Source organism: Quercus lobata, chromosome 5 (genome assembly GCF_001633185.2).
Source record: "Quercus lobata isolate SW786 chromosome 5, ValleyOak3.0 Primary Assembly, whole genome shotgun sequence".
NCBI classification, from domain to species: Eukaryota; Viridiplantae; Streptophyta; class Magnoliopsida; order Fagales; family Fagaceae; genus Quercus; species Quercus lobata.
The window spans coordinates 50,001,043-50,014,018 of record NC_044908.1 but is presented as its reverse complement, the minus strand read 5'-3'; the positions used below and the strand labels follow the sequence as shown (position 1 = coordinate 50,014,018).

Genomic DNA, 12,976 nt, shown 5'->3' with positions numbered 1-12,976 from the left:
TCAATAAGGACAAAATGCATAACCACTAGACTCGAGACAAACGAGATGCTTGACCATTAGACCCAAATGTTAATCTGTAGATCTTCTTGAATTTTTTTTTTCCTTTTTCTTTTGTTGAATAAAAAAAGATGGAATTTTCAAGACAGACAAAATGCTTAACCACTAAACTTGAGATGGACGAAGTGCATGACCACTAGACTCGGATGTTCTTGGATTCTCAGTGGGTAATGGAATAAATTAATAAACTCAAGGTGGACCACAAAACTTCGGTGCTGATTCGGCCATGCTAAGAATGTCGCGTGTAATCCATAAAAGTCCTTGTCAAATAAAAATTATAAAAATAAAACCCTTCTCTCAAGTCATTATCGAATTGATTTCCCCTTTTTGGCTGCGTAATCCAATTGATTTCGTAGTTAAAGTTATATTAATAAAACATTCTTTGAGAGCCTTATATTGACGGTTTATATCAATTTCATAAACAAATGGTGTTAGGTTTTTCTTAGTGTGTTGACAAAATTTTGTGTCAATTTTATTGTATTGTATTTCAATTGATTTTATATAATTTGTACACTTTTGAGTTGTAATTGGAAGTGCACTAGCCTATGTACTAGGTGTTGTTTTAGAAGTGTTATGTTCATAATATTTTTAAAACACTTTTACAACAAATCTGAGGTGGTTAGTTGTTGTTGATTATAATTTGTACTCACCACTGAAATTACTTTTTTCTCCATTAGTAACAGCTAATAACAACCCGTCACTTAAAATTTGTTGTGAAATTATTGTGAAAATACTATGGGTATAATATTTCTCAATCAATTTTAGACTAAACACAATTAAAGCATTAAGGTAATTAGCCAAATAATTAACCAAACCACTCAACAATAGCATAGATAACCATAATTGAACAAAACAATAATGTAAAGGGCAATAAATCTCCTCTCAAGGTATGACAATGGTGAGAGAAAAGAGAGTAGAGAAAACTAAGGTGTTTGGCTAGGAATTGATAGGCTCAAATCTCCTAACTCTCAAGAAGTTTCTCTAGAGTTTTCTCTCTGAATCTTTACATTTAAATTTGTGGGAAAATAGGGTATATATCGTAGGAGAGAAGGAGGCATAGTAGGTGAACTAAGCAACTGGTTTCTCTACAATGCAGAGGCACTAATGAGTTACCCCGCTCTAACTAAAATTTAAAGTCATCATGTGCTCCTCACATGCCAACTTGCGTGTACTCATTCTCTTGAAACACTTGCGAGTTAATCCTGAGTTCCACTAATCCAACAAAGTAGCAATTCTTCATCAAGTTTAACCCCAACCCAAGTACATTAAATCTCACAAAATACATAAAAATAAATGCATGGAATTACAAAAAATTTGACACATAATAAAGCCAACAAAACACACTATGAAAATTCACAACTTAACAATAATTGTAATTGAGATGAGGGGTGCCAATGCTGGAATAAGAGTTTTAGCTAAAGCAAGAATTCAGCTTAAGTGAAAATGTCATATTAAGCAACTTTCAAGCTAGTTGGATAGTTTTATGATATCGTAGGAAGATAGTTTCGCTTGACATTAGTCTAATTTAGGTCAAGCAAAATTCCTAACTTCGAAGAAATTAGTTACTTTTGTTCTTTGTTGTTCCTATCAAATTACCCCTCTTATATTCTCTTTATACCCACGAACATACACTTTAATTCTTAGATTGAAGAGTGAGAGAGCTACCCACTTCCTCATAACAAAATATCCATTATAGTTTCACACCTTCACCCTCTCAAATTACCATATCATTAGAGAGAAGATCCAAGCCTTACACCATAGATACTTTGTGTGATCTTTGTTTTAGCTTGGTATTGGGGCTTGGGAATCATAAGAGCAATCCCCACAAATTCTTCAAAAGACCTTGAAGTGTCCAAAGAAGCTTGGACTTGTGGTTGGTGGCTCAACTTGCAAAGTCAATTACTACTAAGGAAAGAAAAGAGGATTGGTGTAATTGGTTGCTAGCAAGAGTGGGTAGCTCAAATACATCTATATTTACTTAGCTCGAGGGGGTTATAAGTGTAATATATCACACCTATTCTTACTAGTGAATTGATTTGGTGCTATAAGCTCCAAATTTTTATTTTTTATCTGATTTGAGTTTTTCTCTCCGTAAATGCTTCGCGATGTTTTAGGGTGTAAGTATTGGGGGATTTGCTATTGTTGTTATGTTGTCAATGCATGATAATTGTGAAATTTGCTTAAAACTTGTAATTAGCAGTATTTTTTGGGTTGGGGGGGGGGGGGAAGAGGGGTCTAAACCAGTGTTTCTCAAATGTTGTAATTAACTTTCTTTATTCATTAAAAAGTAAAAAGAATTAGAAAAAGTGAACATGCATGATATTTGATTTGAATTAACTTTCACGCCATCATCTTAATGGATTTCAACTCATGACTTACCTAATAACACTAAAGAATAAAAATCTTTATGTTATATTTTGATTTTTGAGTATTTGTATTTTACTTTATATTTCTTCAATCACAACTATACTCAATTTTTTTTTTCTCTTTTTTCTTGTAAAATAACAAAGTTTAAAATTAATAAACAAATAAAAAATCAAGCACATCCGAAAAAGTCAATTGTATCTTGTATTGTAAAGTACCATGGGCCAACTATAATACAAAAGCAAATTTAAGTACCATAGAGCTGAAACACCGAAAGAAAAAAGTACGTATAAGTTGGAACCTAAGAATTTGGTTCAAATCATTGGTATATACGAACTAAATTTAGGAGACCGAAAGCTCAACTCAACAGGTTGGAGGACCATGTCCGTGCGTGCACAACGACATTAAATGACATACACCGTTTTAGGTTTTGTGGCCATTTTCACTTTCTTAAATTTTTTTGGCCTACATGTTTCTAAAGTGTTTCGCTTAAATTTATTATTTTCACATGGTGGGAGGTCCTTATTATAGTGCCTGCTAAGTGCTAACTGTGTGACCCATATCGAAAAAGTTAGATAGAGAAATTAATTGAGTACGAGAAAAATGAATCTTAAAGATTCTGAATAATTGTTGAAACTTGAAGTAATAAAGTTGCATTGTTTGCTGAGTTTTGAGAAATTAATTGTAGAATAGGCTGTGACTTGTCACATTTGGTTTTGGGCTATTAGTCTAGTCCATGATTGATATATATATTATAGGTAGCTCTCTCGTGGAGGTTACATCACTGTACCAAACCTATGGAATTTCCTCAACTTCCCACCATACATTATATAGATACAGAGACTTACACACATAAAGCACGAGCTAGGAAAATGATTGAATGATTAAATTAAAGATGACGTTGACGGATACAATTGTTAATAAGAATTTATAAATTTATGTACGTTAGTAAACTATTTTTAAAAAAAATTATGAAAAAGTAAAAAAGTTACAAACTTTTTTGATAGTTTTTAACCTTACTTTCATTAAAAATATAAAAAATTGTTAACAATATTTATTGTTTTATCATTTTTTTAATAATAGCTCTTAAATCAATACCCTTAAAATATTAGTTAACATTTTTCATAAAATAAAAGCAAATAAAGAATGCTAAGAGAATCTATCAAAATTAGATAAAAATTTAAACATGAGACTTTTTTTTTTTTTTTTTTTTTCCTTCTTTTGGAGAAAGCAGTTTCTATGAGACTTGGGTAAATACTAAATATACATCACCTACTACCATTTTTTTTAATATTCAATTTATTCTTTAAGCACAAACGTCATTTAATGCCGTTTTGATATTTAGGGGGTGTTTGGTTTGTGTTTTTAAACAACCAATTTTAGTTTTTAAACAACATTTTATGTATTTCAACGCACTTTTTCACCCACACGTATTTCTACAAATATTTTCAAACAACAATTTTCAGTTTTTAAACACATATACCAAAATGGGCCCTAACCTTCTCCTCTTACTTTTTTCTGTCTCTAGTCGCTATTTATTTTCCATCCACTATCTTTTTTCTTTTTTTTGGAGAAGCAGCCATCAACTATCTAGTCACTCATTTATGTATATAATTGTTATAATGCGACCACTAGGAGGCGACTTTTAAACAGTGTGCACTGTTGTTTGTGTTTAGGAAGCAAATTAAATGTTTTTAAAAAAATTTTACCAAAAAAAATGTTTTTAAAAAAATCTTGGTAATAGCTAATATGCCTAAACTTTAGGGGTTTTTTTTATTATTTTTTTTATTATTTTTTTTTATAACTTTATCCCTTAAAATTTGTTCTCCTTTTATTTGGAAAAACAAAAGAGTATATTTAAAAGTCACTTCAATTCATTGAATTTTTCCTTTTATAATAAGTGGGAGGGATTTGAATCCACTTTTTTTTTTTTTTTTTCAATTGTGCCACAAAACTTGAAGGATATTTGTTGAAAGATGCAATGTTGTGACTTTGGACATTACTTAAAAATGAGCCTTATGCAGTCTCCAAGCTAAATTTTGAGGAAGGAATCACTTTTTGCTTCTGATTTCTAGGGCCATTGATTCATTTCATTTTTCTTTTTCTTTTTTTTTTTTTCTTTTTTCTCCCTAATTTTTCTGCTTCATTATTTGTACTTCAGCATAATGCTACTCGTGTAACGTTAGGGTTCGAAGGAAATAAATCCAAGGAAAAAAAAAGTTGTGGTAATCATGCTTCAAGCAATTGTAAGGCAACATGAAGTTCATGTCCTTTTCGAGGTTTTATTTGAAAACCAACTAGAGGATTAAAATGCTCAATGATTAAAGAGGTCGGTCGTTTCTGGTTCGTTGGTTCAACCGTTCAAGCTAGCCAACTAGACAACTAAAACTTCCCGTGAAGCCATAGGTATTACAACTGAAAGAAATGTAAAGGAATAAACATCAGAATTCAGAAGATGATTAGGCTGATGCCCGTTAACTAAAACAAGTCTTCCACTGCTCACTGCTTCTTTAGGACTAAATAGGCACATTATTGCCAAGGGTATCAATTATTCTGTAGCTCAAAACTAATTCAAGAAAAATTGTAATTCAACTAGAACTTTTTATCCCCTTTCTTTCATTTGGGAAAAAAAAAATTGACATTTTGAAAATTTTCATGAGGTTGAATAATTTCTTCTTGTTAGAATATTTATTATATTTAATGTCTATATATTTTCCTCTAAACAACTTGAAGGAATAATCAAATACTCAAATAAGTTTGGAATATATATAATATATATATATATATTTAAAGTTCTTAGGCCAAACTTTTCTACAATAACATGGTATAAAATATAGAGACATTTTAACCTAAAAGGCATAAACCCAATGTATATAACCTTAGTTACTTAATGTGGGATTTCATCACACGTGTACACCCAACAAATTGAGCTACAAGCTCCTGTCATATAATACTATTGTCTTGTGTACATACAATTTTCATATTCATGGACGAAATCTCTTGTGGTTTCTCCTGTACTTTCATTTCTTAAAAGTGTCACGTTTTAAGCTCTGTTTGGATTGGCGTCTGCGTTTATCATGTCTGCGTTTTTTTTTTTTTTTTTTTTTTTTTTTTAAGTCCAGTGCCTCTTTCACTGTTCATAGGACATGAACAGTGCAAACATGCAAATGAACAGTAATTTTATTAATAAACAGTAACCGAATATTATTAATATTTTTTTTTTTTAGTTTTTAGCAAAATAAGCTGTATTCAAACCCACACTTATTTTAATAAAGGACATTCGTTAAATTTCTTTATGATTCAATTACTGTCTGATTCTCTTATAGAACAAAGCATCGGTTCGAATCTTCTATGATAGAACTGAGTTCCAAAAAAAAAATTAAGAATATTTCTAAGGCTAAGAGGAGTAAGCTGAGCATATAGTGCCTTTACATTGGGTATCGTTAAAACAAAGCAAAAGCAAAGAAAGGAAAGAATAAAAATTGCAGAATTGACCAAATCCTCGATTAGCATCATGCCGACTCTTAATGAAGTACTATACATAATATCTTCAGCTGACTTGTTTAAGATTCCTCGTCTATATTTTGGGGCCTTTCTATGGTTTGTGGAGTTAATCATTTTTATTCATTGGAAAAGCTACTTTTTTGTCTAGTTCCGCAGAGACAATAATATAGTTATGTGTTCCAATCCTAATTATTATTTTTTAAAACTTTCTGGGTTAATGGGATCTCTAATCTTGAGATGAGAAGTTGAGTTCTCAGCATTTTGTTTTTAGTGATTAGTTAATCACGTGCAAACGTGGACAGGGTTGGCGGCTTCACACTCATTTGCTAGTATCCTAGAGGGGCTAGGACTAGGAGTGGCATCTAGCAAGTTTGGTTAAACCTTAAACTAAGCCCAAGTTGATTGTGTTCACTGTTCACCATCACCCTACTCAAAAGAATGGTATTTAGAATTCAATTTCACTAGTAATCCAATTATGTGCATTGCAATTTGCAAATTCTTGATTAGGCCAACAGTAGAACAATCTTTTGAGAGTGAAGCATAGAAATTTAGGCATTAATTTGTATTATGTACGGGATAATGATTATCACATATTTGTTATTGCATATTTATTGCACATATTATGTCGCGTAGAGTGAATTTGTATTTTGAAAATACAATTTCAAGAGAGTGTGTATGTGATACGGGATTTGTAAGGGAAAAACCAAATTGATCCAATAAGAGAGTGAAGGATGGTTGGAATGTAATATGGTACAATGGTTTGAACAAAACGCTTAATAAATAAAAGGGATAAATGACTCACCTCTCTATCTGATATAGAAACACCATCCAAAGAGATACAGAACTAGAACTCACCATCCAAGAAATCCACCAATGGGATAAGAGTTTAAAAGAAGAAATTCATTTTCTGAAGCGCAAAGCCTTTTAATATGAAAATACACTCTATAATATGCTTTTATTCAATTCAACCAAATGACTTATATAATGCTTAGAATAGCCTTTTAAATATGGGAGAACAAAATTAGCAATTAAAAACATTACATTTTTAAGACTTTAACTCATAGTAACTACTAGCTATAAACAAAATAAATAACTTGTCTGTATAGGAGAACTAAAACATTAAAGTTAAATATTCTCTTAAAAAAAAACCCCAATTATACGCTATTTGACTTCTTAGACAAAATACCTATTAATCTTCAAATATCTTCTGAAATTGTTTGAAAATTCATTCGGCCACGTTATTCCTGTGTCAGTATGGCAGTGTCTAATAAGCTGTGTGCAACATTATTTTTCCTTGGTGTGTTTATCAGAGTGAGTTGGGTGGAGTCAAGGTTAACTTCATAGCCCTTCCAGTGTAGTTAAATTTTACGACAAGGAGTCCGTAGTGGATCCTACACAAACTTTTGCATTATGTCACGGTAAATAACATAATTTTTCATTGGAAAATAAGAGAAAGGAAAGAAAAAATGCAATCAAATGAAGTAATAATAGAACATATGAGATTTGTCCAATTGTTATCCAGCTAGCCTAGCTGCCTACGGCTACGAGAGGTTATCTCATGCATGCACCTTCCTTCTAACAAGTCACAAAGTATGTGTCCAGTGTCCTATGCAGTTGTGGATCCTACACGTTTTGAGAAGAAAGATGAGATAATTATTGCTACTCTGCACCCCTATGCCCTATTATCACGCATTATCATACATTGTTTTGCTATGCTTTGAGGTTTTAGTCTTTTGACTACCTTTGTTGATTGGGAAAGTGTAACCGCCCAAGATAGTTCATTCCCAACAAGGCTTGGGCCTATATTATGGAAAATTCTAATGTCACAACTCTGTACACAACTTTGTGCACAACTCGGTCATGTGGCGAGTTGTGGTTGGTGGAGGGGTGACCCACCATCACCTTTCTACCAACCACAACTCACCACGTGGTCGAGTTGTGCACAAAGTTGTGCACAATGGTGTGGCACCAGAACTACTCCTATATTATTATATAAGTTTATCACCAAACGCAAATCAAACGTAGGTTAAGGTATTGGGTACTTCTTACTCAATAAACCATCGATGCTAGTCAATTACACATTTTCTACAAAATTTAACATTGGATTCGGTGTTTCTGCTCTTTTTTTTTCCCATTGACTTCGAATCTCCCGTTCTCCCTGCCATTCAATATTTGGGTCAAAAGAGAAAATAATAAAATTTTATAAAATCACATAGAAATATGTAGAAGACATTTTATAAGGACAATCAATTTGACAAAAGGGAGCTGCCACATGTATCCTTAATATCCACCTCTATCAAGATTCAAAACATAGTGATTAAGATTTAAGATATCAATATTCAACCATCGAGAAGGGTGGTCTAGTGGTCTTGACGCGAATGCAAGAATACAGTGCTGCTTGAGATCCCATATTCGAACCCCAATGAGCAAATGTTAGAATTCCTTCTTGTAGCTAGCCCAAGGGTATTAGCCTTCTTGTGGGGCTAGGGTGAGGTTTGTTGTCACCTCAGACAGCAGTAGTTATATCTCAATCCAACATTCCCTAGTGGGTGGGTACCTCAATGGTCATGCTCATGGGGTCCGCCACAATGGTCGCCTCCGCTCACCCATTTCATTTAGCAAAAAAAGAAAAAAGAAAAAAATATCAAGATTCAAAACTATCTCAATGAAGCAATATATTCTTGCCAAATGTATTGTAGCTTGATTAACACCTTTAGTATTTCCAATAAAGATATCTAGAGTTTAAATCCTCTATCCCAAAAATCGAACTATAAAAAAGAAAAAGAAAGAAAGAAAGAAAAAAAGCATGATTAACACCTTATTTCCAAAAAATTTATCCAGAGTTTAAATCTTCCATCCCAAAAATGTAACTATAAAAAAGAAAAAGAAAAAGAAAAAAAATCAGCTCAAATCAAATTGGTTTAACTCACTCAAAAGTCCTCAACATACTTTTAGCAATTTCATATTTTGCACATGTAATGGAAATGCTTTTTGGGGCTAAACAAAGAAACATTGGGCCTTGTAATTTAACTTAAAAGAAAACCAAAGTTGTTGTAATTGTTTTAGGTTCTTTGGGCCCAAAATAAGTAGCCCATTAGACATTAGTTGCGAATTGATGTGATGATACACTTGAAGCCTTCGTTCTTCTTCGACAGTACAAGGGCTTACACTAACTAGCACAGCACTTGGAGCAAATGGCGACGATGCTGAGGAGCACCGCCGGGACCTGGGGGAACGTGGGTTTCACCACGTTGCTCGTTCGGAGGTTGAGTCACGTTATGGCTCTCCCTCCGCCGTTGGATGCTCCCATCCACCGTGAGCTCACATCTCCACCGCCCGTTTTGCCTGAGTCAGACAGCAGCGACAACAACAACAACAACAACATAGGATTCGGATTTGAGTTCCCAAGTTTCTCCTTTGGTGGATCTATAGAGCTTATGGCTGTCCCCAAGAGGAAGGTACCTTCTCACTTCTCACTTCATTTTCATTTCAATGAGTAATATATCAATCTGGCTTTGTTGGTTTGAATTTGGGTTGAGTACAGTTTTGTTTGGGATTTTGGGTTTTAGAATTGAAGTTTAAGGGTTCTGGGTATTGCTAGTTTTGTGCTAATATTGCTCATTACTAATAGCTTGAGTGTTGTTCCTCAAAAAAAAGAAGAAGCTTGAGGTTTTTTTTTTTTGACTCTATGAGCTGGGATTACTTTCTGTGTTCTGAATTATTAGTCTTTGAATTGTTATTGCTGGGTGTGATTTTGAGAAGCTTTTATGAATCAGGGTATAGTTTCTTTTCCATAACATTGGTCAGGACGTTCATTTTCCTGTTGGCTCTCCCATCCACTTCATTGTGTTTTAAGAGCCACAATTTTGTTATGTAGTGCTGTTGTATGACTTGACAGTTCACACTTCTGTGTCCTAACAGCAACAATTGTATTATGTTGTGCTGCTATATGATTTCAGTATGTTAACAAATGTTGGCTCACAATAGGTAATCATGTCTAATGACTGTTTAGGCAAGTATTGGTGTTTGAAAACTTTTAAGTTCCGACCCTCACCCCATGGTGAGTTTTTAGGCAAGTGTTGGTTTTTAAAAACTTAAGTTCCTGTTTTTAGACTGTTTAATGTTTGCTAAATAAAATCTCTTGGCAATATTTTTGGGCGACAATCAGATTTCACTGCTGCAATGTTTGTGCTAGGGATTTTTGATTTTCTGTCTTGTGGTTGAGCATTGTAATTGACTCTCAGTCACTCTTTCCCCCCTTTTTCTTTCCCATTATGTGAATGCTTTATTTTCTACAATGATGTAAGGTGTCCAATATATTGGTAAAACCAATACATAACTTTTGGATTAGACATCAAACTGACTGATAATGCTTTGAGCAACACTCTTCTCGCCAATCTACTGTTATTGGCAGAGGGTACAAATAGAATGTAATTCAAATGTTACCTTCAGCCCTTTAGTCTTGATAAAATAGGTATGCATGAGCTATGATTCTTTCTTTTAGTTTCAAATTTTGTGCATGTCCATGAACATGTCTTACTTGACATCGATGAGGTACTGGTAATTATCAAAAAGATTGTACGTTTAGTAGTAAAAAAGTGGTATAGTATGTACGATTATAATTAGGAACATATGTAGTTTATAATTATGGTGTGGCTTTATCATCTCTCCACACACACACACATTAGGGATTATCACAGTTTTCTTGGAAGCAATGATCTCTCTCTTGATATGGTTTTCTCTTTTAATGATCATCTGATTCTAGCTTTCCTGTTGGACATGTAATTTTATCCTTCAGCTGTTTCGGTCATAAAGGTTGGTAGGTTTTTTGACTTTGTGCTAGCCTAGGGTTTTTTTTTTTTTTTTTTTTGGGGGGGGGGGGGGTGTGTGCGTGTGTGTGTAGGTTTCTGGGTAAACAATGCCTTTTTTTGTATAAAAGTGATTTTAAAAGAGTGTCTACCATGCAGGTTTCTCCCCATAAGAGAGGCATAAGAAATGGGCCAAAGGCTTTAAAACCTATCCCTGTGATTGTACGGTGCTTGTAAGTATTTTTCCATTACTGTTCTTTTGATAAGTTTGTTTTGCTGATACTGATATCAGCATATTTTTCATGTTTTTTATGGATTCATATATGCCTCTCTCTCTCTCTTTCTCTCTCTCTCACACACACACACAACATATTTACTTTGAATTCATGATGAAATTAGCCAAATGTTTGCATCACCTTTGGAAAATTGGCTTGCCTTTTCAGAATTCAGACAAATAAATGAATCTTCATATGACAAAATTCTTTGGATATAGTCCTGTTTTTCTGTAACTAAGAAACATTCTTGGTTTCTCTGTTCCATTTTTTAGCGTCATTTGGTTCACTGTCTTCGAACATGAGAAGCCTTTAAGTGAGCAGATAAATTATTTTTTTCACCTAGATTAAGTTCTTTATCAGCAGTTAGTGAGGTGACAAAGCATTTGATTAGGGTGGTTTTTGCTACATTTTAGAATAAATAGGCAGGGCTTCAGGGGTTTGCAAAAGAAAGAGAAGGATCATTAATAATAATGACATGAACTGAAACTAAGTCTTTTCTTGAAAGCCTTAAATGAAACTGTGATAGTGAATAAATTTATTGGGAAGAGAGCGTAGTGCATCCCATTATGTGTTTATTCACTAAAACAATAGGTCAACTATAACAACCATGCATACATATTAAAAAGTCAAAGTTTCATGTGTGCTTTTTTGTAAATTCACCACCTCATTCTTGTGTTGGACCAACACTTGTGATGGCCACTTAAAAAGTTAATATATACTTAGATTGACAAATTGCAGAGTAAATTATGTTTACTTTATTGTATATCTAACACTTTACTATTTTTTGTCACAGGAGCTGTGGTCGGGTCAAGCTGCCACACTTCTACTGTTGCAGCGGAAAGAGGGAAGGTGTCGGTGAGCAAAACGATTCATCCAGATAATCAAGTTCTCAGATACGAATTATCAAACCTTGGTGGACTACTAGAATTTTAAATTTTCGGTTTGAACAAAGCTTTCATGAAGTAGTTGGAATTTATATTTCTTCTTTCTTGTAGGAATGCAGGTTATGTTGACCTTGTTATGTTTTGCACCAATACACATTTCTACTAAATTTTTATCGTTGTTAAAACCTCATCCATTGAAGCTGGGATTGTGGATGATTAGATTGGTTAACTAGGTCTCTGCAAACCGGAGTAGTTATATAAGCAGAATATTGAGGGGGTGTACACTTTTCCCAGAGTTCAAGCAGTTAAATTTTCTGTGTGGAAGTTTTGTAATTATCATAAAAATTTTCGGATTCTTTTGGTTCTGTTCAATACACTAATAATCTTGATCAGGCAGTTGTTGCGAAAGATCATTTAAAATTTGGCGAAGGCTGCATTTCTCAATGGTCATTGATACCATTTACTCACCAACAGATATTTACAAACCCTAGTATAAGTATAGCCTAAACATTCACAACACTTTCCCCTTACAATAATCTGTGACTTGGTTAAGAGAACAAGTTCAAAGCATAGAGGTCTGGTATTGGGATAATTATTTATAATGTGGGCGGGTTTGATGTCAAATTAGGATTCAAATAGGTCGGAATGGAGCGTGTGAGATGTTAAACCCTTTTTTTTTATGTGTGTTCTTTATTAACTTTCATCAGTTCATGTCCTCCTTTATGGCTAAATTTTCGTACAAGGTTGAAGTTACTGGTAGAACATGTCAGATGGCGCAATTGCACACCTGGCCTATGCCACTTGAGCCTTTTCCTGGGTTCACACATGCGGTTTCATTGTTGTTGCCTAATGGGCAAGCTACGGGATGTAATGCTCGAACCTCAGTCCGACATTGATTTGGAAGTGATTAAACACACAGCAGGCATAGTCTCCTGAAGGGTTGGAGGAGTTCATGGTTGTGAACTTGTGATGGCTGCTAACTTTGTGAGTTGTGTGATCAATTTGGACATTTAGAAACAGAACTTGTTTTCGAAGTATCCATGTAAAGGAGACTCTTATGAGGTGTTGGCAAAAGGAAGCATAC

General features: G+C 33.8%; 1 protein-coding gene across 1 annotated transcript; it reads left to right on the top strand.

The window, feature by feature from the left end:
- The first annotated feature begins 9,061 nt into the window (after window positions 1–9,061).
- LOC115988591 lies at window positions 9,062–12,247 on the top strand. The gene is made up of 3 exons (XM_031112155.1): window positions 9,062–9,383; window positions 10,893–10,966; window positions 11,802–12,247. The coding sequence occupies exons 1-3, from the start codon at window positions 9,120–9,122 to the stop codon at window positions 11,887–11,889; spliced, it is 426 nt and encodes a 141-aa protein (XP_030968015.1). The 5' UTR covers window positions 9,062–9,119; the 3' UTR covers window positions 11,890–12,247.
- The last annotated feature ends 729 nt before the right edge of the window (window positions 12,248–12,976 follow it).

What these genes read in the sequence shown, in the direction of transcription:
- LOC115988591 (XM_031112155.1), top strand. Translation starts at nt 9,120, where the DNA reads ATGGCGACGATGCTGAGGAGCACCGCCGGGACCTGGGGGAACGTGGGT. An exon ending in TGGCTGTCCCCAAGAGGAAG is followed by an intron (nt 9,384 to 10,892) that starts GTACCTTCTCAC and finishes TCTACCATGCAG; the next exon opens with GTTTCTCCCCATAAGAGAGG. An exon ending in CCTGTGATTGTACGGTGCTT is followed by an intron (nt 10,967 to 11,801) that starts GTAAGTATTTTT and finishes TTTTTGTCACAG; the next exon opens with GAGCTGTGGTCGGGTCAAGC.